At 40.3% G+C, this 27580-nt stretch overlaps 1 protein-coding gene across 1 annotated transcript in view; it reads left to right on the forward strand.

The window, feature by feature from the left end:
- Positions 1–7136: 7136 nt before the first annotated feature.
- Positions 7137–27580, forward strand: part of frem2b (FRAS1 related extracellular matrix 2b) — a 60122-nt gene continuing 39678 nt past the window's right edge. Inside the window, exons 1-2 of the mRNA XM_083913845.1 lie at positions 7137–12276; positions 13663–13752. Of these exons, the coding sequence (XP_083769971.1) occupies positions 7266–12276; positions 13663–13752 (5101 nt within the window). The 5' untranslated portion in view covers positions 7137–7265. The remainder of the gene's footprint in view (positions 12277–13662; positions 13753–27580) is intronic.

A 27580-nucleotide genomic window follows, 5' to 3' on the forward strand; every position in this document is an offset into this window, starting at 1 on the left:
TAAATTTCATTTTATTTCTGTCTGTCTTCTGTACTCTTTGGTGGCAGATTCATACCTGGAACCAGACAAAGTTAGTGACTGTTTTCCCCGGTTATGGAAAAACATTTCTTAAGAGGGCTCCCAGAGGCTGTTTGCGTCTAAACTTCCTACAAAGGTTTATGTTCAGTGAGGGTTTAAAAATCTGGGCCACGTTTGTTAATGATGTTTGCTATTGCCAAAGAGTCATTTGACCCAGTTCCTAGCATGTTGATTACTGCTTTCACTTTTCCTAAGTATGCAATGACTCTCACTTTCTTTTTCCTGCACTTGGGTTCATGTCTTTAATGTACATATAATAAGTACAGAAAACTGAAGAACACTTTTAAAAGTGTGTGAATTCTCAGTGGTAAACAGTAAATCAGGTTTCTGGTGTACATCCTGCCAGCAGTTACTGAAGATATTTATAGCACCACAATTTAATATTAATTGGAGAATGTTTATGTTATGATAGCACTGGTATTACTAAGTGGTGCATGCAGAATAATAAATGATAATCCTGTTATTTGAGATAAAGTGCGTTTTCATTAAGAACAGTTGCTCAGTTTGGCATTTAAACGTTTATATTCCAACATGAAGTTGCAATCTCTCTTATGTTTCTCTCTTAACAAAAAAAAAGCTCTTAACAAAAAGCTTGCTTACTATTCTGAAATAAATGCATTTCCAATATGTAGTGTTATGCATTATGCATGGCTGGTTTGACTTAACATAAGATCGACAGCCGTTGCGCAGTTGGGTGTAGATCTCAATTGGCATTGCAGTCCAGCTCTCAATTAGATGTAGTATGTATTGGCCATCTTTTGACCCTGATTTGTTAGATAAGGTCTAGAACTAATTGGGCTTGTCAGTGAGACAACACAGCTACAGTACGGCTCAATTGACAACTTGAATCAAACCAAACAAATCTGAAAATTGTATGTTGCATTATCATTTTAGAAGGGTTACTATTCCCACTTACTGCCAGATCAGACTGCAAGACAGCCATTAACCAAGCAGGACATTAATATGTTTTCACTATGTATGTTACTGAAAATGTTATCCACTATAATTTAAGAGGACACATTGTTTCTTTAACTAAGGATTTCAGTTATCATCTCTGTTTAAGGCTAAGATGATAATAATAAAACCAAAGCTTTACTTCTATAATAAGTACTTTACATTATCTTTATATTAATAATCAAGCTTCACAGATATGACGGAAATTCACAATACTAAATCACAAGAGTGAAATCAGACTTGAATTGTTTTTTGCAGCTTTATTTGTGTATTACTCTTAAGTAATAGTCTCTTAACTTAAAAATACGATAAATGTATGATGCAAAACTATGCATTGCACTGGATGTACAGTATAATGTGATGTTGCCATCTTCTGGCAGTGAAGTATGGTACATGATATTCACAGCTTTATTTAGGGTAGTTGGAATTTATAGGGTATTATTCAAAATGTACTTTTCTGAATGCTGTAGCTTGCTTCCTGAAAGTTAGGTTAGGTTGACTTTTCTCATTAAACTCATAAAGGGAGTATAGAGTTTGTTTCCAAAAACTCTGCAGAAATCTGTCATCTGCATTTGCCTCCTGCGGAGGGTCGAAGATGCGTGCAGGTTATAGGTTCTGTTTATGTCTGTCTGCAGGGGTATTTGCCCAACTCAATAAGATCAGCAACAACCCATCATCCGGCAAATATGAGCAAGAGTTTGTCAGTTTGTGTGCTGGTACTTATTAGTGCTGTCAGCAGGAGAGACATGTGTATGTTTGTGTGCAGTGCTGTGGGGAGGGGGGGTAAAAATCACCCTTAAGTCTCATAGCTCAAACTCACATCTATCAGGAAGCATACAAAGCACCTTGTTACAACAGTTAACTCTAACAGATGACAGCTGACTTTGGCGACTTGGGGCTAATGGAAAGATTAAGTCAATTATTGCTTGGCAGGGGGACTTAGAAATATTTGAGACATTCCCCAGACTATTGGAACAATAGGCACCCACATAGAGGCTGTCACTGTGAGGTAGTAAATTTCATAATGTCAGAGGAAATCCAACAAAATGTTCTTGATTCTTTTTCTAAAAAATAAATCTTCATAATAACATAACAATGACAACACTAAAACGCAGTCCATGAGAAAGCATTCTTGTCCCCACATGTGCAGTGTGTGCAGCTTTTTCATGAGCATCTAGTGAATGCACTCTGTTTCATCTAGATTATATTGTTGCTGACTTAGTTCCCAACTTTAGATCAAATACAGAAAGAAAATGCATTCAGCTCAGCAGAAACTGGAAACTCTGCAGCTGTTAAGTCCACAACACACAAGATTAAATCCTTAAATTTAAATGTGTTCAATTAAATGGAAGTATTTGGGGAGAATCGTTCCAATTTTCTACAATTACATTTGTGCATTTTTTTTTGCTGAGTTCTTTTTAAAATCAAGTAAATCAATAAAGTAGAAAATATAAGTAATTTCCTCTCAGTGCAGAAGGTCATAAGCACAATCTGCACTTTTGTTTCATAATAATCAATCAGAAATATCATAATAAAAATGTTCTGCTGTTGATGCAGATGGCACACAGAGACTCCCACCAGGTGAATTCTCATTCTTCTTTTGTTTCACACAGTATAAATGAGTTCAGCCCTCAGGGTGGGCAAACATGTTAAGTGCCTCTCAGCTTTAAAACTCATCAAGAGAGGGAAGGCCTGTGGGGTGTCTGGCAGCAATCCGATTAAATTATGTAACCTTTGGCCTGTGGGCGACCACACCTCCACAGGAAGCTCAAGAGTTTGAGTTTTTAATAACATAAAAGTCTGGAGTCAGAGAGAGCAACAACATCAAGCAATTAATGTCTCACACAGACAGAAACCTTGATTTGGTACCAGCACAGTGATTTTGTTACACCATTTGTTCTTAAAAAGTTTCATAGCTTTTCTTTATTGTTGTCAAACAGCATTTTACATTAATTATAATTAATGATAGGTTTCAGATTTTTTGATTGATGTTTTTGACCCAAAATGATCAAATGTGACTAAGAGACAGTTGCTTGAAGAAATGGAAAAAAGAACCAATCCTAAATTTGAATAAATAAATAATCTTTATGCAACAGAAACCACAAGAATTACAGTACTGCCATCCTTTGATTTAGTAGTGCAAAATGAAATGCAAATGATACTGTAAAGTTGTAGTGCAGGAATAAATCAGATAATTTAAAAGATTTATGAGTCCAGAGAGGAGTGTCTGTTAGGGGGCACAGGGCTTCAACTCCCGACCAATCCCGCCCTGACACAGAGGGACTGGTTGTACAATTGCATTACTAACAGTTTACTGCTATAACAATACAATGATTCATACTAATATCTCATATAATACCATAAAGTCCACTAAAATAATGATTATGTCATGATTTATTTCCCTAGTATCCCTATTGATTAAAATATATGCAGTGTTAAATAATATAGAATCACTTCATGATCACATACAGGTAGATATTGACTAACACATACTGTACATCATTCAAGTATTTCCAGATACGCATCACTTAAATGTAAAGGACATTAAATTACTGAATTTCAAATTATTTTTTCATTCACTACTTAACCAGTGAAGGGTGAATACTATTCTGCTTACATTAGCTTTCACATTAGTCTCCATTTCATTATGAGACCCTACTCCTGCAGTCTGAAGATAAACTACTAAAGTCTGAGGTTATGCCCTACTTTAAGTGGAGGTCAATATAATGTTGCCAGAGAGCTTTGACATACTGCTTTTGACCACAAACTCACACACAAACACACAGCTTTGTGTCCCCATTAACATTAAAACTTGTTCTTCCTTGTCTTTTGATTGTCCTTGGATTTTCTTTTTTTTAAATCTATTTTGTCTCCTTTGTTATCTGCAAAGTGCAGCAATGAATGTATTTGTTGAAAGCAGGCTGTAAATAAACCTAAATAAGTCCTGACTTGTTTTGTAAGCAGTATGATTGCTCTGGCCATACGTTATAGTCATAGTGTAATACATGGGTCCACACACCTGGGGAATTCTGGAGCACAAATAAAGAATATGATTAAACTTGACTGGTTGTGCTGCCTTTTTTTAGATCTGTAGTATCCCAAGAGTAATATAAGCTGGGAAGATGGATCTGACTGCTGGTTGGCTCTGTGTTGGGTTTCTCTGGGTTACACAATTTACATTTATAGTGGAGGACTTCAGAGAAGCTTCTGCCACCATCTAAGCTTTTAACCATCAAAAGAATTGTCCCTGACAGAGACGTAATTAACTAAAATAGCCTTAATGAGATCAGTGACGCAGGGTTGTATTGTCTGTTGGGACTAGCCAACAACATAAATAGTCCTGATAAGTCCCAGGAATTGTTAAAATGGAGTCACTTTAGCAACACTGACACAAACAGTGGAGTGACACCGAAGGTGACAACTATCAAAAGTATGTGTTGGAAATGATTAGAGATACTGTCTAAATTCACATTTCTTTCAGAACTTGATGAATGATATAGATAATTGTATTAACGTTTATTTATTGTTTTATTTAACACAGAAAGTCACCATTAGGACTATTTTCTAGCCACAGTCCCATACTGCCATACTCTCCCAAAAATACCCCCAAAATACTGAAATATGATACAAGCATGCAGAGCAATACAAATGGTTGTCAGTGTTAATAAAGACAGTATGTATACAGTTTACAGACAAAATAATGACTGTTTCGAGTTTGTTTGGCTGCTGATGTCAGCACTGAACACAGGTGATTCATCCAGCAGTAACTGATTATCCATGTATCAAGTTGACTTGATGTCACTTCTCAGAGCACCTTACATGACACATATCTCTGTTAACCCGGTTATATTGAGAGCGGTGTCATTTTCAGAGGTTGTTGAAAAGCACGGCATTCACCTGAAAGAAAATTGAAAGTTGGTCTTTCTGTAAACAACAAACAAAATGGATATTTTAGATGTTGGCTGCATCTACCATAAATATGTTTTATTGTTTTCTTCTCAGTATGTTTGGACTGCTGGTACAAGCATATTGTCACCAGAGTCCTGACAGAGCAAAATGTCTAGGTGCTAAGCAACAAAGAACTAGATAGGCTCCTGAAAAAATAGCTTTGAATACTTTGTTAGTGTTCAGCATTGAGAAAAACATAAATGAATGAGCAACCTAAACCTGATCTAAGTGGTATTCAAAATTGACTGCAAAATTTCAGCCTACCCCACCTGCACCATGTGGCATCTTCACTTCCTTAACAGACTAACAGTTCTATATCCTAAGAAGGATTGGTCATTTACAATAAATTTGATATAAATGTGATATGACAGAATATCATCAAACTTCCCCTCGCCTCAGACATAAGCCTGAAGGTTTGGGTATGATCCAATTCCCTCTCTGCCGTTGTTGCTGTCAGAAAGTTCTATTCATCTGCTTTTTCATTTTCTCTTGTAACTAGAAGCTGTCAAGGCCTGGGGGCTTTGCCTTGCAGTTTGCTTGGCTATATTTATAATTGGACCCTGTCAACAGTGTCCAGTCCAACTCAACTGCATGGTTTGTTATGGCAGCTACAGTGTACCCACTTCAACACATGCCAGCTGCGAGTCAGTTTGTATGTTATTAATGCGCAACAATAGGCCAATGCAGACACAATGGTTGAGTTCACTACTTTGTGGATGGAATGAAAAGCATCTAAAGGGGATCAAATGGGAGTGAGCACAGTTGAAGTCAAATTCTTCCACGCAATGTAAAGCTCCAGGGATGCTACACATTGGGGAGCATAGGTATGTGTGTGTACATGTAATATATACAAAGGCTGTGGGGTATATCAAACACACAGAACAGCTGTGTCTGCAGCTATGCATCATGAATACAACAGCTGAGTGAAATACATTATATTCCTTTTCAGTTTTCTGATATTTTTAGTTAATGTGCCAACAGTACAAACACCATATAGAAGCCTGGCGATGAGACAATAGTTTGCATAGCAACATTATCAGACTCCCCATTTTTAACATAATTGAGTCAGTTGAACATGCTCTGCTGTGCTGCACAGTGTCTGTGTGGGTGTCCTCTTAATCAACACTCGTTCGCCAGATGAGTGGCACAGAGAGAGGCTGGATCATGACCGGGCTTGTCAGGAGTTGGAGGACAATGCTCTGCTGGGGGAAAGCTCTGACACCTGGAGTACCTGTGTGATGAGAGAGCAGCATATAGAAGGAAATAGGATACTCTCACTGGATGGCTCTAATAAATAGAACTTTTGACTCATTCAAGTGGATTGTGGGCTATTTCTCTGGGTGAAATCTGTCAGGAGGATAGCTGTACTGTGGCCACGTGGATTGGCTGCTTTATACTGTCTAATGCACAGTCAAATTCCTGCAGTGCTCCCTCTCAGTCAGCTTGGATGTCTATAACTGCATACACACCATACTGCCTCAAACATTCAAAAGCTGCTCTTTATTCTATTACGTGTCCTTTGTCAAACACGACACAGCACTTAGTGGAACTGGGCATGCAATGTCATGACAGACCTGTTTTTTGATCATTAAGAGGAAGTGTGAAATGTGTGTTAAATCAAGGGCAGTGAGTGATTTCTGCTGGAAATGAATGTGTTTGGAGCACCCTCCCTCCTCAGCAGCGCAAACCACGAGAGGGAGACAAAGCTTTTCTCCACTTACATTATCAATGAAGACTATTTCATGCAGCTGTACTTCTGATTGCTTTCCCTCATTGTTAGGATTAGTCTGGAGTGAGTGAATGGCTTTGATTAGAGAACAAATGCACATGATTTTATCAGTGAAAATGAAGTAATTTGATCATAATTGTCCATGCCTTGTCATACTGCAGGCTTTAAATCTTGCTTTCTGTCCAAACATCGCCTTGTTCATTTATTTTCTTACCTTATCGAACCTGATGAAGTCCAGCCCACGCGGCATCGCTGTGTGTGTGCCCAGAATGACACAAGCCACATCCATTTAAAACCTGACAAACGCATTCCAGCGGAGATATTAACCAATCGGCTGAAAGGAGGGCGTAACTCTTCTTACTCCAGCAAAGCCGGAGTATGAAGTTTATATTATCAGTGTACAGCTGCTGTGAGAGAATGGTGCACCTTAGTGCGCATCGGTGCTTGATATTATCCAACTCTGATTTTATACTCCTGCAACTTTAACCGCCCTTCTTAGTTTGTGAGGGTGTATGAGCAAAGTTCAACGTGTCTCCTTTGCGGTTCCACACTACAAATGGCTTGGATTATTCCTCCGCATTTGCACGGGACTGGCGCTGCTTTTGTTCTGCTTGCGGTGATTCTGACAGGTGATGCAGTTGCGCAGGTTTTTGACAGCTATGGATTATCATACGCCTTGAGATCCGAGCTGTCAGAGGACACGATATTGGTTGCCAATAATGGGATCCGCGTGCCTTTCGGGAGATCAGTGTTCATTGATCCCATCAACGATTTGGTTATACAAGTTCAGCCCGGTGATAAATGCAGCATAACGGTGCTGGACAATGATCCCTTGTCTCAAAGGCCTGGACACCTTTCTCCGAAAAAGTTTCCGTGTGAATTTGGCCCCAACGACGTGAAGTATTCTCACTTTGGCTCCAGGAGTCCTCCGAGGGATAGAGTGAGATTACAACTCAGGTATGACACCCAAACGGATACCATTATAATACCTTTCATGATGGAGGTGGAAGTTATTTTCACACAGCTGGAAGTGCTAACCAAAAATATGCCACTCACTGTCGAGCAACTGCTGGGGACAAGTAACCCCATTGATAGAAGAATTTTAGAATTCACCTATGATAAAAGTGCACAACAATGCAAAATAGCCTCTCTCTCCAGTGGCAGCGTGCTGCCCAGGTATGGGAAACTTGTAGACGAGGGCAGCCTTGGAACAATGGTGGACTGTGATGAATTTATTAAAATGAACATCCGTTATCAGCACACTTTTTCTCTGAAGTCACCAAGCAGAGATTACATTCCAATGCTTGTGGAGCTGCATGATAAGGAAGGCAATTTGCTAAAACAGGAGTTTTTCCAAATTTTGGTGAGGATTAAAGACGGAGAAGAGAACACAGCTCCTAAACCCAGCTTTGTTGCAATGATGATGATGGAAGTAGACCAGTTTGTAATGACAGCAATAACCACAGACATGCTGGCTGCTGAGGATGTTGAGTCTAATCCTGACGAATTAATTTTCAATATCACATCCACCCTGTCATTTGAGGAGGGCTACATAGTGAGCACAGATGATAGGAATTTACCAATAACCTCATTTTATCAAGGAGACCTCAAAGACTTGAAAATTGCCTACAAACCCCCTGCTGTGGATTCAGACACTGAGCGGATTTTCCAGATTGAGTTTGAGGTTGTGGACACAGAGGGGGCTGTGTCAGACCCGTTTGCTTTCATGATTGTTGTTAAGCCTATGAACACGTTGGCCCCTGTGGTGACTAGGAATACTGGCCAGTTGCTGTATGAAGGTCAGTCCAGGCCTCTGTCCAGTTCACAGAATCTGGAAATCAGCGATGAGGACAGTTTAGACAAAGTCAAAATCACTGTTATTGATGGGCTGAGGCACGGAGAATTAACCGTTCTGGGCTGGAGGAGGAAATTTTTCACCCCGGCTGACCTCGACGCCGGAGTAGTCATTTATCAACACGATGGCAGTGACACATATAGTGATAATATTATTTTCAGAATGACAGATGGCACACATGAAGTGGAGTTTCTGTTTCCCATCACTGTTGTGCCAACTGATGACGAGCCTCCCATAATCAATGCCAACACTGGTTTGGTTTTATTCAAAAACCAGATGATGCCAATCTCCTCCCTCATGCTCAGTGCAGCAGACATCGACTCCGAGGATTCTTCAATAAAATTCACAATAGAGGCTCCCTTTTCAACGGTTGGGCAGGTGTTGCTGCGTCAGTCTGAGGCCCCAGAGGACCCATCAACCTGGAAGTTTAATACTGAGGATGAATTGTATGAGAAAGCAGTAACTGAATGGCTGCAGCAGGATATTACTGATGGTAAACTGTTTTACAAACACATTGGGCCTCACAGTGTCAGCACAGTCATGGATCAGTTTGTGTTTAGAGTTCAAGATGACAATGATCCACCAAACCAATCAGGTGAGAACTCGTTTATTATCAAAATTCTCCCTGTTGACGATGTCCCACCTGAACTGTACCCTGGCACAACTCTGCATATTACTGTACATGAGTATCAACTTACTTACTTCAGAAAGAAATTCCTCCGTTACACTGACCTGGACTCAGAGGATCGGGATCTCAAATACTCAATCATCCAGCCACCGACGGATACAGATGAGAATAGCCCTGTTGTGTTGGGAGCCCTGGTATTAACTGAAAAGCCAGACACTGAAGTCACAGTTTTCACTCAGGCACAAATTAACCACCATAAAATAGCTTACAAACCGCCTGATCTTGAGCTTGGAATTACCAGTCATGTTCTGCAGTTCCGGTACACGGTGGAGGACGTTTCTGGAAATATTGTCGAAGGAATTTTCACTATATTTTTAAAGCCTGTGGACAACAAGCCACCTGAAATAACCAACTCTGGCTTTACCGTGCTTGAACGCGGCACACATGTCATTACAAGTGCTGAGTTGGACACCTCAGACACAGACACGGATAGCAAACAGATATCCTTCACTATTACTCAGCCTCCAATGCATGGCCGGATTCAGTTTACATTCACTGACATGACAAGAGGAGACACTTTCAGCCTGGAGGATATTGGAAATGACAGAATTTCGTACATCCATAATGGAGATGAATCGACGGCTGATTCGATACAAATAGATGTCAGCGATAGTGTCCACAGTGTCCCTATTACTATAAAGATTAGTGTGAAGCCAGTTGATGATGAGACTCCAACTATCAGTCTCCCAGCTGGCACAATTGGATCCTACATAGATGTACTGGAAAATGGAGCAACAGAAATCACAAGTAATGTAATTCAGGGAAGAGATGAGGACACAGATGACCTACGTTTAACCTTCATTTTAGAGGACCCTCCATCATCAGGTGAAATTCTGGTCAAAGGTGTCCGATCTGGAACATTCACACAAGCTGATATCATTAACGGCTTTGTGGTCTATGCTCATACAAGTGGGGAGATAGGCTTGACCACAAAGGAGGACTTTTTCAATCTCACTTTGACAGACATGTCTGATGAGTGGACTGTAGGAGGAAATAAGATCACAGGTGTCAGAGTGCATGTCACTATTCTTCCCCTGGACAGTCGGGCTCCAGAGGTCTTTGTGGGGCCACAGTTCACTGTTGTTGAAGGAGAGAAAAATGCCATTCAAATTCTTCATATTAGTGCTGACGATGCAGACACCTCCAACGATGACCTTCTTTGTACAATCATTGTACAGCCGACTTCAGGCTATGTGGAGAATATCTCCCCTGCCCCTGGCTCAGAGAAATCCAGGTCTGGGACAGCTATTAGTGCTTTCACCATCAAGGACATCAGACAGAATCACATTTACTATGTTCAAAGCATTCACAAAGGCGTCGAGCCAGTGGAGGACAGGTTTACATTCAGATGCTCTGATGGCATCAATTTCTCTGAAAGGCACTTTTTCCCTATCTCCATAATCCCCTCTAATGATGAAAAGCCAGAGATTTTCATGAGAGAGTTTGTAGTTATGGAGGGCATGAACATAGTCATAGACACTCCCATTTTGAATGGTGCTGATGCAGATCTCCCTTCCGATCAACTCACATTCATTATTACCAAACCCCCCAAGCACGGATTTATTCTCAATCAGCTCACTACTGGCACTATCCCTGTCTCTAACTTCACCTTGGATCAGATCAGGGAGGCCTCCAGCATTGTGTATGAGCATGATGACTCAGAAACCACAGAGGACAGCTTTGCTATTGTTCTCACAGATGGAAAGTTCAGTGTAGAGAAAACTGTAATAGTTATGATTATCCCTGTGGATGATGAGACCCCAAGAATGGCAATCAATGATGGCCTTGAAATTGAGATAGGGGACGTCAAAGTTATCAACAGCAATGTTTTAAAAGCTACTGATCTGGACTCTGAGGATGACATGCTGACTTATATCATTCGCTATGGGCCCAGTCAGGGATATTTACAGAGGGCAACACCTTTTGGGACGCTGCAAAATATCACAGTTGAAATGAACTTTACACAGAATGACGTGGATCAGGGTTTAATTGTGTACATCCATAACGGGCAAGAGGGGATTAGAGACCTCATCAAATTTGATGTGACAGATGGCATCAACCCTTTGATTGACAGATACTTCTATGTCACAGTGGGTGGCATTGACATGGTTTTCCCAGATGTTATCAACAAAGGTGTATCCCTTAAAGAGGGTGGCAGGATTACTCTGACAACAGACCTGCTTAGCACCAGTGACCACAACAGCCCAGATGAACATTTGGTTTTCACAATCACCAGAGCTCCCATGAGAGGACACCTGGAGTGCACAGACACACCCGGGATGCCCATCTCATCCTTCACACAGCTCCAGCTGGCTGGCAACAAAGTCTACTACATCCACACTTCTGATGATGAAATGAAAATGGATAGCTTTGAATTTGAAGTGACTGACGGCTACAACCCTGTGTTCCGCACTTTCCGCATCTCTATCACCGACGTGGACAATAAAAAGCCTGTGGTGACAATACACGGCCTGGTGGTAACCGAGGGAGAGAACAAACTCATCACGCCTTTTGAGCTAACAGTAGAGGACAGAGACACTGTTGACCGCCTCTTGAAGTTCACAGTCACTCAAATCCCAGTTCATGGTCGCCTGCTTTTTAACAACACCCGTCCTGTCACCTCCTTCACAAAGCAGGACCTGAATGAGAACATGATCAGCTACAAGCATGATGGCACAGAGAGTTCAGAGGACAGTTTCTCCTTCACCGTCACGGATGGCACACATACAGAGTTCTACATCTTCCCTGACACAGTATTTGAGACTCGAAAGCCCCAAATGATGAAGATTACTGTCCTCCCAGTGGATAATGGGGTACCGCAGATTGTGGTAAACAAGGGTGCCCCAACATTACGGGTTCTGGAGAATGGTCACCTGGGATTTGTCATCACCAGTAAGACCCTTAGAGCAGAGGACAGAGACAGCGTTCAGAATTTTGTGACCTTTAGGATTACTGTTGCCCCAGAACATGGCTACCTGATCAACCTCGGCAAAGGAAATGCCACCATCACCACATTCACCCAAGGTAAGAGAGCTGCATTTCAAACAGCCTTGCAATCCCTTGATATTCTGTTAGATTTGTAATATACTGCAAGGACACACATTTAAGACAGTTTTGAATTCTCTTGAGCCCACTCTCAAACTCGTTTTACATTTACTCACTCTGCTAAATGCACTCCCCTGTGATGCCTGAAAAATGCTGAGTTCAAACATAAGGTTTTTGTTTTCACTCAAGAGACTGCCTGTTTACAGAGATGAAGTATGCCGGTGCCTCAGGCTTACCAGATCTCACTAGAGGAGTGCATTTTCAAACAGTACCAAATATATTTCACTTCGGAAGAGAACTGATGGTGATTTCTACATAATCAGAGTCATACTGTATTTTCTAACAGAAGAAAGGTAAATTACAGACATGATGATAGATAGGTGGCATGGAAGGGAGGAATGTCTTGGCAAATCTTGTTAAACACTAAATATCAAGGTAACACCATGGGGCCCTAGACGATCTATGTTACATTGTCTAAAGTGCATGGAGCAAGTGCATTTGAGGTGTAAAAAAAGTTATTTGGTTGTATTTAGTCTCTTCATTAATATTGGGAGGGTTTTGGGTGTAACATGAATGAACACCTAATTTTAAGATCAACACACCCATGGGGTGGTAAGAGTTGAGTACAGGTACATTTACTACTTACACAATGTGGGCACATGGGGTGAAAATGACAACTGCGTTGGTCTGAATCCAGCAATGGCTGTTGCGCTGTGGTGCGCTGTGCTCCACTTTGCACCTTGTGGAAAATAGAGCCAGTGTACAGTCAATATCCATGTATTGCCGGCTTTTATCTACTGAGTTACTGTGAGGTACTTTTCCCCAAGAGGCCTGGTCAATATTTCAAGTTAGAGTTATCACAAGACTAAACAGACAGTAAATAAAGACACTATCTCCTGGGCATTTGGAAATCATGGCTATGTATCTTCATACATCTGCCCCTCTGAAGGGGAATGTTTTGATATCAAATATGGAAGACAGCAAGGGCTGTAAACTTCACAATCTATCAGATCCAGAGCTATAGAAAACCCTGTTTAGCATCACAATATCAGGAAGGCAAACATACTGCTGTGTTGGAGTCCCAACAAACAAGCTATTCTTTATGTTCTATGTCATCCAGGAGTCTAATGGATACAGTATACAGCCCTTGTTATCAGGCAGTTTTTTTTCTTTTTAGATTCCCCTACACTATGCAACAGACACATTTCATCACATACAATAGCCTTAGCCGGCTTCTTGTAGCAGGACTCAGGAGAAGTTATTGACAAAGTCTGTCAGGAAAAAATTGGACATATTTCCCACTTTTGATTTCAGCCAAATAAGTAGGATATCATGGGTATTTATGCAAATGTATTTCTTTTTCAGCTGAAATTGATGACATGAACATTTGCTATGTTCTGAGGAATGGTGACGATGCTACGAATGACCTCTTCTCGTTCTCCATTGAAGACAGCGGTAAGTTACTTTACCTTTGAAATTATACTTCATTAAGATGCTGACTTTTGAGGGTGCAATTTTTAATTTTGATACTCAAGTTTAACTTTGAGAAACAAATTTCTCTGAAAAGGGAAAGGAAAATCTTGTGTTTGCTCCATATTTTGCCTAATTTAGCACAATTCATAAGCATTTTTTTATTTATGCCATGCTCTATTTCCATTCAGCCAATAGTTTTGCCAACCAATCTGAATGCCAGAGCTTCCACGCTTATTGACCTTATCTGAACATTCATGTTAGTCATACTGACAGATCGTATATCTCTAAAATCTGACATAGCAATAGCATACCTTAGGTACCACTCTTATAGCACACCACATATGATCCACTATTATTTTTTTCCATGCAAAGACTGATTTAGCAAGTAAGTCATTAGTAGAACAATTAGCAAAGTCCTTGCTTCCACTGTAGATATGTAATCAGGCACAGGCTCAGTGAATGGTTTGAGGAAGGCCTGCTGGTGTTGCCGATTAGCAGAAGCAGCGCGCCTGACAGTGTGTCCTTTCTGCTATCCTTCAGCCATGATGACTGATCACAAAGGACCTCTATAATAGGGGCCCTCTTTTCCCACAAGCACCTCAGGGGGCCCCTGTACACATTTTCTCATCTCCTGACTCTGGACTAATCTGTGGCTTCAGTTGAATAATAGACAGGTTAACATTAATGCCAAGTGAGTGATGACTAGCATGCGGGGGAAAACTCCTTATCATGAGGAGATGCTGAATAAAAGTGCTTTACCTGAGCTACATGGCAAACGCCAAGCCCACGCAGAGCTCTTTGGTTGTTGAGCGAGCTTCAGTTGGTCCCTTTATTATTGTCTCAACTGGGTTATTTGTCATGGATCCCTCTGGACGTCTCTCTCTCTGTCATATTCTTGTTTGTTTGAGGCTTGGTGACATATGTTTGTATCCAACACAGGTACTTTATCTTCTGGCAATTAGATTCACTTTCCCCAGCACTCCTTTGATAAGAGGATTCAAAACAGCATGTTGACCTCATTCATAGTCAAGTGCTTAAACAAAACTTGCATTGGTCGGACACATCGTGTAATTCTACGACATGGCAATAATTCATAGTGGCACTAAATGACTTGATAAATTGAAAAAGAGTCTTGTTAGATGACCTATCCATAAGGATTCGACACATACTGCACTGCAGCTTGTGAGGCAGTCAGTGAACATTTTTTTTAACAAGATTTAAGCTGTGCTGGTGGCTGCTCTAAATCCCCAGACAGAGCCTCCAGCTCTTTGAACAGTCGTTCCGAGGAGCTGAATGCTGTACACCCGCACACAGCTGCACTATGTCATGTTCAGCTGTGGAAAACATTCTCCTCCTCACTTCAAGTTCATTGGAAAATTTACCAACGGCACTTGGCATTTCTTTAGGGTGAAAAGTTACTTTTCATGTCGCAGCTGCTCAGTGGTATTCCAGGAGAACAGCTTTGATGAATCTTGAATGTGGGCACAGTTTTGAGCATATGTATGACTGCTAATTAGTATTTTCAACTGACTGTTTCTTATTATTTATTTTAGGGTGGTTGTCATTTTGTTTATAGTACATATCAATAGACATGATTGAAACCAGGGCTGTAGCTATTGTTTGTGTTCTTATGAACTTATAGATTCATCATTTAATCTATAAAATGGCCAAAAATAATGTAAAAATCTCCATGATATTTTACCATGAGCAAAAAGTGAGACTGTAAATGGTTTGTTTCACACAACTAAACTAAATTAATGATTTTAACAATTCAATGTCACTCATCATCCCAGCACTAGTTGTAGCCATTGTTGTCACTTAACATCTGTTCAAAGATGATCTCACTGTACTGAGATCAGTGCCTGACACAACTGATTGTTAGAGGCTGGCTCCACTGTCAAACCAAAAATAAAGTGAGTTAGAAGCCCCACTCATTACAGGGCAGGGCACTAATTTACTCCTGGCGTGTTTTTTCTGCAACAGGAGAGTGAATGGAAAGTGCCAAGCCATTCATTATACATAATCCAAATACTTATGGCACTTAAAGTTTGACCACAAGGTTGTTCTAGCTGTTGATTGAGGGATTGTCTTGATGAAGGGCACAGTCTTGGCTCTCTTAAATTTGAGCTGCAAGGGGCCGCCAGGAGTTATTTTTGACAACAGTGCATCTGCTGCATACTCCTGCCCATTGTTTTGCAGAATTCTATGTGAATATTGGCTGCAATTATTTGCTTTAAGTGGCCAAATATTCATGATTTGATAAGAACTGCTAAAAATGATAATAAACTCTGAGCACATTTGTTTTGTTTACCTGGATAAATTATGCTTAGTAATTAAGACTTGAAGAGTAGTTGCTGTTTCAAGTATATACAATTAGCTACGTAAAGACACCAGATGGGCTTTTTGCCACTAATAATACCATGGCAATTAGGCCATTTCCACAATAAACTAGCAAAGACAACAGCATCAGCAAGAAGCATTTAACGATTTATTAGAGAAAAACAAAATTGATTTGCTTAAATGGCTTGTAGCTAGTCTGCTTTGCCAAACGCATTGTGGGGTAGCGTTGGTATTTTGCCATAGCATCCGGGCACGATGGACCCTCTCAGGACCCTACACAGAGGAGGGGAAGAGACAGGAAGAGAAGAAGAGGGCCGGAGGGAGGGGGGGGATACAAGAACGGAGCAGGAGGAGTGGGTTAGGCGCGTATTAATGGTAAATTCAAGAAGTGACATTGTTCAGGCTGTCCTCATTCAGTGCGCATACATACATACCTATGTAAAGTAATTCACTATAATTCGTATGTAATCTACATATTTATTACCATAGAAATTACATCCAGAGCAAAGAAGGATATCAGGTGACGTAGTATAAAAGCAACTAAATCTATGTACAGAGGAGGCTTGTGGTGGTGGATGGGTCCCAAAGCACAGCACTTTCACAGAGGGGACAGGTGTTCGTGTCCTGGCATTTCTAAGCTGAACAACAACCTTTTTTTTTTTTTTAACCAAGTCATTTTGGCGCCTAAACTTAACCTCACTGTCACGTGCCAGTTGCCGTTACGTGATAATTGTTGTGCATACGTTTTCAACAGATATCATACTAAGGTGTTGATGAGAAATTGTTGCAGGCTTGAAGTGTGGTCTAGCTCCTGAAATTCTGCTAGTTAACTTCAACAAAATGAATATAACTGAGTAACTAAAAAACTGCTCCTATTAAACCTGTTGTGGTAGAACAAACTTAATACTGCACATTCTTTGTAATCTATATATTTATAATCAATCACAGGTCATTTGTGGGCTTTACGTTTCATTTTCTTCTCTGCCTCCAGTTTCTTTTTTCATTTCAGAAATATTGCACCGTGTGCCTTTATAGCTTATTTAATGTGCTTTTGCCAGAAAGGAGATAACAGGGCTTTTTTCCCCCCGCAGAGCCGCTTGTGTGTCCTTCTATTTGTCAAGCTTGTCAAAGCTTTGAATTAATAACCACAGAGGACTGAAATTACACATATAAATTTGTGACTGTTTGTTTACTGTTTTGGAGAAACTTCACACCTGGACAGCAAAGTCACGAACAGGCGTGGGCCAGAAACAGCTTTAATTACTTAAAAAATGTGTTGTTTAGAACGAGACTGGTATCTGGATGTTTGTGTATTATTGTGTGCTGCGGAGGGAGCTGCTTCTCTGTTAAATTGCTGTATTATGGTGGAATCCAACCCCCCACTCCCCTTGTCTCCTGAGGATTGGGGTGCATTCAGGTAAGCTTACCTGAACACACACAATCCCTGGCATTTCCAGGCAATTGTTTGTGGAGTAGAATCCCTGTCTGCCTCCAGCCAGTCAGTCAGCATCAGGGATGTTCCTACTGACAGACACACTGCTGTAGCCTTTGTTTTTCATTCCAGGCACTCACTACCATCTCTTTTTTTTCTTTCACTGAGCTACAAAGAGGCAGCAAAAGATCATTGATTGTTCTGTTCATAAAAATAAAACTTCTGAAGGTCAAACTCCACAGCAATATCAAAAGTTTCCTTGTGTTTCCCATTTGACTTGGGCGATAATTCAGATTTATAAATGAATGGTTAAAATTCCTGACTGGAACATTTTTTCTGATATGGCAGCCCCTCAAACCTAGGGGAATGTTTCTCCTTTCAAGTTTCCAATGCAAGTCTGCAGCGCCCTCCTCAACAAGTGCCTCGTGCCTCGGACCACAGTCCACTATATAGTTAAAGTGCCACGTGCTGCAATATATATATATATATATATATATATATATATACAGTTTATAGGTCTATTGCCGAGCATGTAAAAGAAAAATAATAGCCTCATAAGAAAAGCACTTATTAGGCCATTATTTTCCATTTTCTTTGTCCCGCCTGGCATCTTGGCGCTGTAACCATGACTGTATAGCATCACTATCATCTTCTGGCGTTTGTCCTGTGACGTTACCCTTTTAGGCCTCGTCTAAAACAATAGACGTTTATTTTGGCACACTTGCAAAGCTTTTCTTTTTATATTCTGGCCTTTTCTGCTCTCTCATTCCTCCTTCTATTCTCCATTTTGTCTTTTTTTTTTATCTACCTACGGACTATTTCTTTCTCCATCATTCTTCATACAAGTGCAGCAGGCGTGTTCATCACTTCATGGGTTTCAAGTGGGAAAAAAGTATTTGTAAACATAGGTCAACATGTCACAGGACTGATCCGTTGCAGTCCATGGGTAATCTCCTTGCCACACTTCGCTGCAACGTGGTTCGTCAAGCTTCTACAATATATCGACATCATGGCCATCGCTTTGTGTGTTTGCTACAGCCCATCTATGCTCTATTTATAAAATGATTGTGTTTACCGACCCTGTCACCGGCCCGTTAACCAGACCGGCCCACTGGGAATCTTCCAGCATCTCCCGATTATTCACTCTGGGCCTGCCGTTGAGTACCTTGACCCATTAAATCGTGCAGTCACATCTGCTGTGTAGATCTTCTACATCTTCCAAGTTATCAGTGTGTAATCACTTGTGACACTGACTGCATACTTAAATCCGTTTCCCTTGTCTCCCCTCTTGTCTAATCCCAGGTTCAGAGGGATTATCTTTCTCCCTATAGCGTGCTAGAGCACAGCAAAAGTAAGGGGGAACATGCATTCACATGCTGTTGTGAGGTTAATATAGACGTTGTGGGTGTTATGATCCCCATCACAGTACAGGTGATGACTCTGCAGTTCATCTGTGTTTCTATCTTGTTATCAATGAAACTTTCTGCCCTACATTTTTCTTGGGAGGTATAATGTTCCTCTGTCCTGGGGACCTATAGTGTGAATCATATGCATAAAGTATGCTGTAAGCTTCAGCAAATTATATAGCTGGTCCAGTTGTTGTGTTTTAAAGGGATTTTAGGGGCATTTTCCTCTCAGTCCATCTGTGCTGCAGCTAATAAAATATTAGGTAGTCATTTTATTGTTATGGAAAAACATTGTGTGATAAAACATCTGGAAGTTGATTAGAGGAGCTATTCCTGGGTAACAGCTGCTTTACTTTGGGGGTGAAAAACTGAATTACAGAGAAGATTTAGGCGAATCGTTTTAGATGGAGGGTGATTTGTGCGTCTCACCGGTCCCCTATGTCCTTAGTCACTAACTTTGAGCTGTAATTTTCCCACCACTCTGCATTGCAGTTATATTTGCAATGTTTATTACCTATCACCAGTATTTCTATTATCTCTGTACAGCACAACACAACGAGGTGTTGTGCTACAAATGTATTTTCCTTGAATGTTTGTGAAGAGCAGAGAGGTTCAGTAAAAGCATATGTGGAGAATGCAGCATTACTAAACAAACATGTGAAAAACCTGTGCTCATTGGTGAGAGGATGAAACATCCATTCATTTTGAGCTAAAAGACTTGAGCCAATGTAATTCTTCTGAGAACAAGATTAAAAAGCCATTATTAATGACTTTCTCATTCTACAAGGCCAGTAAGCCAAAAAATGTTGCAGTGAGGTTTCATTCTCTTTTAATAAATGATGCTTTGAATTATCCAATGGAAGGCTTTTTGTCTTTTTTTCTGGGGCTTCCTCAGCAGTTCCTCTTTTTCTCAATTGTTTTTTCTCCTGAGCCGGTTGTTGCTAAATAGTCTGTTTAGTCAGAAAAGAGGTGTAGACTAGAGGTGTAGTCTACTGGGACACAAAAAGAGATCACTGAATGTATTAATGATAGATAATGATCAAAGAATCTTCTATTTTTCATTCTGGTACTAATTGTATATCACATAGTATTTGGATGAATCACTTTCTCACTGATGTGCCCTCATTCTCCCTTTGGAAAACAGGAAGGGAACCCTGCTTGACGATTCTGTGTTTTTGTCTCAATATGCTGCCAAATTCAGTGTGGGGCTGAGGTGAACAAAGCAAAGGCAAATTCCCAAAAGTATAGAAAGCCCAGGCCTAGGCTTGTTTCCTGGATGATGATATGTGTCGTCATACCTGCCTTAGGATATCAGTCTAGCAGAACTGGGGTTGTTCAAGCAAAGAGTTTGTAGAAAATCCCTCTTTTGTGGAAAAAGCTTGTGTTCGGTTTTGAGTTAGAGTCCCAGCAACTCCAGACAATCTGAAATGTATATATATATATATATATATATATATATATATATATATAGTATATAAAGCTTTCTAGCACCGGCAACAGGAGAGGACAAAAAAAAAAATGAAATGGGATGGGGAACGCAAAATGAAATTGTTTGGTATCTCATTTAATTCTCTGCGTGCCTTACCTTTAATTACCCCCTGGTGATGAATAAAGTTTTCTTGAATCTTGAATCTTGAATCTTTCTACAATCAATTCAAACTTAACATCTCCATATCTTGGAACACCCCATTTGTGTCTTGTTTGTTTTTTTGGCCACCGGTGAATTTAATGAGACTGTGTTTTGACAAATCTGAGCCGAAACTCTGAGAGTCAGTGATGCCACAGTCAGTGTTGTGACATCTCCCTTTTCACAGTAGCAGAGCTTTTGTTCAATTTCGCAAAATCACTCTGGATAATGTGTTTTTGGCCCCTGAATCCCAGCAGTGGGCCGGAGCTGCTCCTCTCAGCCCTACTGCATAAGCCTCTGACAGCCGGGCTCAGGCTGTAGTGTTACAGCTCACTCTAGTTTATGGGGTTACAAGATTGGAGCTCAATGCAGTGTATGTCTCCTTTGTAGACATTTCTTTATCTATATTTATTTTTTTGCACAAACATTCATACACACACACACACACACACACACACACACACACACACACACACACACGCACACACACACACACACACAAATCACCCACCATCTTTCCATCTCTGGGCCAGCTGGCTGATCCCATAATCAGAGATGAAGCTGGCTGTCTTAAAATGTTACATCAAGATTCTGGGCATCAACTCTAGTTTAATTGATAACTGCTTTGTCTTTGATTTCAAGCTGTTGTCTCTTTTGATTAGACTGCTACGATGTAGGCCAGTAAAATAAACCCAGCTCATTTCATTTTGATATCATCTGCTATTCATTATGCCAAGAAAATATATACGAGAGGAATTGAACATGTTACACAGTATGAAGCAAACTCTCATGACAAGGTTTGAATTTTATAGTCTCTCTAAATGAACATGGTTGGAGTGTGTCTTGAGAGTAACAGGGCTCTCATCTCATAAAGGTTGCTGATGAAAGCTTTAGAGGATTCTGTTGGATGTATCAAGCTTCCTCTCACCACCACCTCCACCACCTGCTTCCCTCCATAAGTGGAGCCTGATAGGCAGGATATGAGAAGTCATCTAGTTGAGAAATGGGAGGACAAAGCAGTCAGAAGAGATGAAAGACAGGAGTACTCTGTTGGTCCCAGTATTGGCGGGGGCAAGGCGTCAAGCTGCTTCCTGTTGCCTGTAGCGATTGCATGAATGTGCTGGTGTGCAGCTCATTCTCTAAACACCACCTTTGTTGACAAGTTGTGAGGGCTCAAATGTAGTAGGTGAGTCATGCGGGTATGTACCCTCAGCTATATGTAAAGAAAAATTATTCTGATATTTGCTCTAGACTGTATTAGTCTATGGAAAGATACATATAAATATCTTTTTCTTTCTCTTTTTTTAAATTTTTGATAGATTTAAATTTTACTTTGAGAAACATAAAACCTAAAAACATGTTGGGAACAACCAGGGTAATATCTAGGACTCTGATCAACCCTTCCCCCATAGAGAATAGTGAGGAATGTCTTGTAGCCCGAAATTAACTACACCATGCCTGAGCTTATCTTGGTTTTTCAGGACATGGGCTTGGAGTGAAGAGTTACATATTAGCAAGTAAATGGGAAGAGGGAAACAAAGATAGGCCACAGGGTCCAGGGCAATCTGATACAGCAGTTACATTACATTAGCTCCTTAAATCCCAGAGTAATTGTCAGAAGCTAATACAGTTACCGCAAAATTGTTCTGCAACTTTAAAGGTTATCATTTGTCAATAAATGATTATGCAAATAACTTTTTTTTCCAGCACATTGTGTGTGTGTGTGTGTGTGTGTGTGTGTGTGTGTGTGTGTGTGTGTGTGTGTGTGTGTGTGTGTGTGTGCGCGTGCATGTGTGTGTGTGTGTGTGTGCGTGTGTGTGTGTGTGTGTGTGAGTGTGTGTGTGTGTCATTCAATCCATTCTCATTCCAACTTCTCACACTATTCCATTTTGTCAGGACCCTTTGGTTTCACAATGCACTGGGTAGCCCTATGCATCAAAAGCATGACGCTCCCAGTCGCTGTTTTAAACAAAGGGAACAGATTATGGTTCAGTTTAGGCAACAAAACCACTTGGTTAGCGTTAGGAAAAGATTGTAGTTGGAGTTAAAATAAATGCGTTTGTAACTCTCCTGGGTGAAAGTTTGGTGTTTGTTGGCCACCCTACTACCACCCTAGCCTGCTTCTTTACGTGGGGTTTGGCACTTTTAATCCAAATGCACTTGCTCTGAGTGTCTAATAACACTGTTAACACAATTAAAAGGCCGGTGCATTTAGCACTGCTAAAATGCCAAGGGACGTGACAAAACGGCGGTATTTGAATCACCCTAAGAATGAGAACGGGCTGGTGTCATACAGGGAGGGAACATGCAGTGCTCTTGGAGCCTTTGGAACCTTTAGGATCAGCTAACAGATTTAATTCATACTTCATTTATATTCTAAAGAGAGTTGATCATTTTTTTTAAAGGGCATTCAGTGTGCATGAGTTAAAATGTCACAGATAGAGCTCTAGGCAACATTTAACTTCTGCATGCCTTTCATGTTTATCCCCTTTGACATTTAGCTTTTGTCCTTCAGGTCTAATCGTTTTTTGTGCCTGTGAAATAAAACTCATCACATCTTATTACTTTATTCCATTCCTCAGGGTCCAGCTTTTGTGCTCTCTACACTAGGTCATACATCTTTGTGTTAGGGCTGAACACTCCTGGTCTCTGAATGGTAACCCCACATACAGAGCAGCTTTTTGAAGGCTTTTTTTGTCTACAGGTTTTGACACATTTGATTCAGTTCTCTGGTTATTTTCAAAGTGTTGCGGTTGTTTTAGAACTATCATAGCTGCTATCTCTACCTGTCTCTATCAGAAAGCTTCAACTTGTCACTTCTGCTCTGTCAGGATGTCAGCCTTTTTAATATCGTTCCCTGTGCCATATTAAATAAATGTGCTACTTGATGACATACAATCTATATTTAGCACTAATACTGTTTATTTTGCATCTTCTAAGAGGTTGTTGCCCAGGAGATAAAACAGGCTTCCTTAGATTACACTTTGTTGCTGCCTTTGTATTTTTGAATAATGACTGCTGATACAACATCATTAGTTGCTTATCACAACTGCCAATGGAATAGCTAATTGATGATGTAATAACCTATATCATATTGCCATTTGTTGGCAACACCTTCACTCAGTGTCAGCTAGAATTGGCCCCCTGTGACCCTGAAAAGGATAAGCAGTTACAGATGATGGGTGGGTGGATGGGTAATGCCATTTGTCAAGTCTGAGATGTAACATCTCGTTTACCACCTGACAGCATTAAGGCAGTGACATATGGGCCTACAGACACTCATTGTTCAAAGGTGGTTGTATACCAGTTCAAGGTCCTGTTGCTATACAAGTAAGCTAGACAAGGTTTAGTGTTAATCTTATTGTAGGGTGATGTGACACATGCTTACTGCTTTAACTGATGGGTTCCTATATTATGTGAGATTACTTAAAATACCTGGCTGCAAACCAATGAAGATAATGACTGTAAAGGTAATGTGGCTAACCATTTTACATTATGTATAGGCTCTTACAGCTTGATACAGTTAAGGCTATTTATCTATCTACAATATTTTTTCTAATTTACTAACTGTTACGGTTACAGTTTTAATCTACTGAATCAAATTGCCTGATATACATAGTGATGAAAACTGTATGATCATTGTTATGGTAGACATCATATTAACAATAAGATTTTCTGTGCAAGCATTGCACCAGTGTGAAATATTAAAAATCTAAACCTACTGGCAACAGTTTTTCCAAATGATAATGGGATTTCTGGATGGGCTTTGTTTTACCTTAAAAAGGTAATTGATTGACTAAATAGAAGGTTGTTCTTCCAGATGGCACACTTCAAACAGCATAAGCAATACATTACATTCAAATCATTTTTATGCCCTCTCCTCTGGCGACAGCCGTGGCGGGAGGCATTATGTTTGTCTGTCCGTCCATCTGTATGAACGTGCGCCTGTCCGACCCATCCTTGTGAATATGTCAGGAACCCCTGAAGGATTTTCTTCAAATGTCCACTCGGACTCAAGGATGATTTTGGAGATCTAATTTTTGAGGTCAAATGTCAAGGTCACTATGACGTCACAAAATGCATTGTTGTACATAGCTCAAGAGTTCCTACGCTAAGCACTGTATGACAACATTTCGCACAAATGTCTATAAAAATAAAGTTATTAAGTAATGACATTTTATATCCAAAAGGTCAAATGTCAACTGTTTCTGTTCATTATTTAACACCATAACTCAGGAACAGAAGAGGAGACATTAAGTCTGATACTGAATTGCAGACACTAATGTTGAAACTGTGGTGACTGTATAGACTTTCTGTACTGCCGCGTTGAATGTGTGTGTGAAGCACCCACGTTTCTCCAAAGAATACACTTTCATACCTTTCATTAAATTCCCTTTTCTTTATTACATATATTAAATGAGTTTGGACAGTTTAGATTGAAACTGCAACTTGAGTGGTTGCCAGAGGAATACAACCAAAAGGTGTTAATTCTAGTTTTTAAAATGAGATCATTTTGGAAAATTGGATATACTACATGTCAATCTTGTGAGAGTAATACATACAATCGCTGCACACTGCATTGCATGGCCACTACAATACCCACAAAGTGACAGAATCCATCCCTGCAACTAGTTTGTCTCTGACTTTGCACCACACACCCTTTGAGTTTTTTTCCAGTGGAAATTCACATAATTATACGGTTTTATTTGATTCGGATACAGGGGGAAATACCAGTTTGAGGGTATAAATGGAATTTTGCAAACATCTTTGGAAGTTATCTTCATTTAGCGTGCCTGTACATATTTTTGCACCCTGGCTTGTTTCGCTGCACAGACTAATCTTCAGTTCAATATTACAAGAAGGAGACAATAACAACACTAAATCTTTAGACATTCTCTCCCCTCTCTTCATGAATGCAGACTAGCATGCTTATCTTTAACATGCAGGTTTGCACAGTTCTACTTGAAGGCTCTGTTTTGCCAGTCATAAACAAAGAACTGAGAGTCATTTAACACTTCTTTAGGAATTACCATTTCAGCTTTTCAGGGAGCATTTTCCTCTCAGGCAAAAGCCTTTCTACATGTAAGGATTTGCCAGTAATAACTGTGAAATGCAGCTGAAACATGTTGTTCTCAGGGCCTCCGTTGGCCCTGAGAACAGCCTCGACAAAAACTCAGCTCTATTAGTATGGAGCTCATGAGTCTATGAGACTGGGATGGGGTTTTATATTCTATGGCCTCACACTGCTGCTTTCAGCAAACAGTCCACCATTATTCGATCTGACAAGAGAGCAAACACTGTGCATTCATGGGTCAAGAAAAAGTACATCCCTCCCCATTTTCAAGTCCCTTCATCCTGCATCCTGATGTTGCTTTGTTTTCTCTCACATTTTCACACTTCCTCTTGTATCCCCTTGTTATTTCACTCTGTGTTTTTTTCTATTCCATCGACAGCAGCGCCAGAGAGTTGACATATATTTACTCACTCACACTTGTAACAATGCAAGCCTTTCAGCTCTTGGGGTTAAGACAAATTTTTGTCTCCATGAGCTCATCTCCTTCAGTCAGGAAGTGTTTGACATAACTTGAAAATGTTTCTTTGTTTTCCAAGGTTAGCCCAAAGGGAATGTATAATGTTATTCTTTACATTTTGTTCATAAATATGTTGTAATGAGTTTATAATGCTTAAATGATTGTAGATATATTTTGCAGGTTCCCCCTTATGTGTCTTGCTTTATTTTTTTCAGTGGGTCACAGATTTGCCAAAGCTACTTAAGCAAATTTTCCTCATACCGTGGCTTTCAGGGCATTCATACTTCACATAACTGACTAGGAATGATCAAAAACTTAAATACACAACGACCTTTACAAGTGAATGCTCAAGAAAGCCCGGCAGCTGCTAATTCAGCCTTTTGTTGTTTCCCTTGCTACTGAGAGTTCAGCCTTTTGCTCTCTAAACCGTGTGGCTGATTGTTAATTAAGACACTGAAGGCTGCATACTCTTTGACAGACAGGAATGTCATTCAAGGGCAATCAAGGAATACTTTGTCTGACCTCACCCACACAATCGAAACAAGCAAAGCCTTCAGCAGCAACTTTTATACATCTTTTGGATGGGCTTTGGAATGCAAGGTCGGCTAATTGATTCATGTACTCGCTTGTAGAGAGATAAAGGAGGATTCAGCGTTTTCATCTTTTCAGTTTTCAGGTACAATAATTATCATTCTGCTGAACGAGGCCAGAAAACAAAATACATCGTATAGTCTAAATGTCAATGGAATTATATTGTGTGTTTTTTTCAGTGAAAATTTGTTTTATATCTTTCCAAATTCAGTAATTTGAAATCATGGTCTTAATAATGATTGTAGCTTAACCAAAAAAAGGAAATGCTTTGGAATAACTTGTGCCCAATCAAGTCTGAACAGTCTGTTTTGTAGCTTTAATGATGTAGCCATGATCAGGGATAAGTCCTGACATTGGGTGCTTGGCAACACACCCTGCGCAGATCTTCTGCAGAGTTGTGCATCCAGAGTTGGCTGCTTATTTTTGAACAAATGTATTTCAAATATTCCTCAGCAACTTTAGGAGAATGAGTGTTTCCTGCCTATGTGCAGTTTAAAAAACTGCAGTCTTAAAAAAAAAAACCAAAAAAAAAAAAAATAACTATCCGCTCTCAGTCAGCCAACAGTGTGTTTTCTGTGGTGGGTCACAGACGATGTCATTTATGGCAGTGTGTGAGGACACTAGAGCGTGAAGCAGACTCCCAGGACAGGAGTGACCTTTCTCTACAATCACACTGTACAGTATTTCCTCTGACACAATTCTCTCCTGGGCCACAAATAAAGGAGCCTCATCTGAAACAAGAGCTCTGGGAATTCCTCACTGCCTTTAAACAAAGACGAGGGGGCTCCCACATTGTGACCCAGCAAGAAAGTCAAAGAGCAGTTTCCACAACAACTTATGGCACAATTTGGAATCAAAAACAGATACTTGGGAAAAGGATGAA

Source organism: Echiichthys vipera, assembly GCF_963691815.1.
Source record: "Echiichthys vipera genome assembly, chromosome: 5".
Taxonomy (NCBI): domain Eukaryota; kingdom Metazoa; phylum Chordata; class Actinopteri; order Perciformes; family Trachinidae; genus Echiichthys; species Echiichthys vipera.